The 3,356-nt window shown below is 45.8% G+C and overlaps 1 protein-coding gene across 1 annotated transcript; it reads right to left on the bottom strand.

The window, feature by feature from the left end:
• Positions 1-203: 203 nt before the first annotated feature.
• LOC119812488 (olfactory receptor 1361-like) lies at positions 204-1,145 on the bottom strand. The gene has a single exon (XM_038327193.1). The coding sequence runs from the start codon at positions 1,143-1,145 to the stop codon at positions 204-206; it is 942 nt and encodes a 313-aa protein (XP_038183121.1).
• Positions 1,146-3,356: the final 2,211 nt, after the last annotated feature.

The raw sequence follows: 3,356 nt of genomic DNA, 5'->3' as shown, positions 1-3,356 counted from the left end.
TGTAGTTGTGAACAGTTGTGAGCTGTCTTATGGATGCTGGAAATCAAATCCAGGTCCTCTGCAAGTGCTCTTAAATGTGGGTCGTCTCTAAAGCTCCCATACACCCTTTTCTTACAAAAGACCAGTGAAGTTTCAGATTCTTGATAGAATCACAAAGGATTTCTGGACATCAGGTCCCTCTGTGATATTCGTCACTTTCAACATTATTGAGTAGATAAATACCTCATGGTAAGCACTTTCCCTAAAGCCCCTTTCATGTCCTTGTTCCTCAGGCTGTAGATGAACGGGTTCAGCATGGGGGTCACCACCGTGTACATCATGGCAGCTGCCATGTCCCTCCCAGCTGAGCGAGAGGAGGAGGGGTTGAAATACAGGGATATGATGGTGCCATAGAACAGGCAGACCACAGCCAGGTGGGAGCTGCAGGTGGAGAAGGCTTTCCATCTTCCCCCTGGGGATGAGACTCTCAGGATAGCACAAGCAATAAGGATGTAAGAGACGAGGATACAAGCAAATGGGGCTATCATTATCAGCCCGGCGACAAAAAGGAGCATCAGCTCGTTGAGGTGTGTGTCTGAGCAGGACAGTTTCAGGAGGGGAGTCACTTCACAGAAAAAGTGGGGGATGGTGTTGTCCCCACAGAATGAGAGCCGAGCCATGAGCAGGGTGTGAAACAGAGCATTTAGACTGGCTACCACCCATGACCCAACCACAAGGAGAGCACAGAGCTGCTGGGTCATCTTTGTTGTATAGTGTAAAGGGTGGCAGATGGCCACATACCGGTCATAGGCCATCACAGCCAGCAGGAAATTGTCCATGACAGCAAACACACAAAGAAAATACAGCTGTGTGAGACACCCAGAGAAGGAAATGGCCTGATTCCTGAGTATGTGCATGGCCAGCACCTTGGGGACAGTGGTGGAGGAGAAGCAGACATCCACGAAGGACAGGTTGCTGAGGAAGAAGTACATGGGGGTGTGCAGGCGGGAGTCTGTGCAGATGGCCAGGATGATGAGCAGGTTCCCCAGCACAGTGGCCAGGTACATGGTGAGGAAGAGCAGGAAGAGGAACCGCTGCTGCTGGGGATCCCTGGAGAGTCCCAGGAGGAGGAACTCGGAGACACTCGACTGGTTGCTGCCTCTCATGGTCTGAGTCCGGCCACAGAAAAAAGAGGCAGAAATGTAGGTGCTGAAGGGTTTGGTTGCAATAAATCTTACTACAGACTTTGTCATGTTTAAAAAAACACAAACATAAAAATCCTGCATTAGGACTGGAGATCTTTGAATTATTAAAATGCCTGACTGGTCTTCCAGAGGAGCCAGAGTCAGTTCTCAGCACCCATAGGGTGGCCAGCAATTGTGTATAGCCCTTTTCCACGTGATCCTGGGCCCTCTTCTGGCCTCTATGGGCACTATCATTTGCTATTCATACATTCAGGAAAATACATTCAGACATAAAATAAAAATAAATTTAAATATACATGCATTTAATAAATAAATCAGAATCTGCCCATAGTGCTCATACCCTCAACTTCCACCTCACAGTCCTAGATTGTTCTAATCCCACCAGAATCACCCTTGTGCTTTATTAAATATAACATAGAACACACAAGCATGGGATGCAAGGTTTTTCAGGGGGTTAAAGTGTTTACTGAACAAACATGAAACACTTTTAAAGGTGGAAGGAGAGAACCAACTCCACGGAGTCATCCCTTGACCTCCACATGTGCATTGTGGCATGTGTAACACACACACACACACATGCACACAAACACACACAATAATACATAATTGTCTTAATGAATGTACAGATGGCCCTTCCCTGAAATCATGTACATCCCTGTTAACTTTCCCTGTTTTTTCCCCAGTTCTTAGCAGAGCATGGGAAAAAGAAAAATAGCTAGGGCCAGAGAGAGATCTCAATATGTAAAAGCACTTGTCTCTAACAAGTAAACTGAAGTCCTGAGTCCAAGCCTCCAGGATCCACATGGTGGAAGGTGAAAAAGAATTCCCCAGACAAAGTTTTCCTATGACTTCCACATATGCTGTGTAACACACACACACACACACACACACACACACACAAAGTGTAATGTACTTTCAAAAAATGTAACGAATAATACCTAATTACCATTGTGTTCAACTCTAATTTGGCCTCATGAGCTCACAAATGTTGCTATTGGTCCTTCAACACACAGGAGTGAGCATCATTTTTTAGTAAAGAAGTTGGCATCGGCACTGCTGTTACAATACCTGACAAGTCAGTGCTGTAACTGACCCATGTTCACCGCCTTGGAGCTGCTGGGCAATGGTGCTCTTTATTCTAAGGATGGAAAGGATCAGACTCCTAGGAGGGCTCTGAGCGGGTGGCGTGGGTGATCACCATCCTAACCAGTAAAGAGGTTTGGGGGACTCAGACGAGTATTTACTGCAGCATCCTTCCCACTGGGCTAGACTTCCTGAGCGTCTCATTAAAGTCAGGCAGACAGTAATTGTCCTGCCTAGCTCCTGGTCTCTGTGGACCAACAAAGAGGAGGAAAGGTAACATCTTACTCCCGTGTCAGAACTCAGGGATAAAGCAGTCTGGGTGGAGAGACGTCACAGAGGAAATTCCCTGAGAACTCCATCATCTCAGCGCCCTAAGCCTGTAGGTCTGCCGTTGGTCCAGACTCTGTCTCACAGCAGAGACCGGAGGTAATACAGCACTGTTTGGTGAATGCTCCTCTTTTGTTTCCTCTCTGGACATTTGCTGCACAGGACTTAGGGCACATTTCCAGATGGGAGGATGGAAGACGAGACTGGAATAGACAGAACTAGAACTAAAGATGACCCCTGAAGAATTTGGTATAAAATACAAGGAAGGAGGGGGAAGATGAAGGGAATGTGACCAGCCATGACTCCATGCACCAAGAGCACACGTGCTTTGGGCTGTCTTCCCACACAGAACAGATCACCAGTGTCTGCAAATCTGTGCGTGCAGGCAAAAGAACAATGCACATAAAATAAATTTTTAAAATTCACAATAATCCAAAATATGATGGAGACAGGCTGTTGTCTACTTAGTCTAAAAAGGAGATACGGTGATAAACTGAGGACTCGGTAGGACTAAGTTTTATGACTGCTATGTTGGCTTATGCCATGTGGCCATCTTACTCAAGATGGTGGTGAAGTTACAGTGTATGCTCTTAGTAAGTATGACTGCCAGACACATGGTTGCTTCTATCCTAATGAGGTCATCAGCCAAGGTGGAGGCAAGTCACATGGTTGCTGTTTAAAAACACCTATTTTCCTAAACAAGAGTTCAATTTGTTACATATCCGGTAAGTAGATCTATTTTCATAAATAGAAAATTATGTT

Source organism: Arvicola amphibius, chromosome 4, assembly GCF_903992535.2.
Source record: "Arvicola amphibius chromosome 4, mArvAmp1.2, whole genome shotgun sequence".
Lineage (NCBI taxonomy): Eukaryota > Metazoa > Chordata > Mammalia > Rodentia > Cricetidae > Arvicola > Arvicola amphibius.
This window is presented reverse-complemented; position numbering and strand designations above follow the sequence as displayed.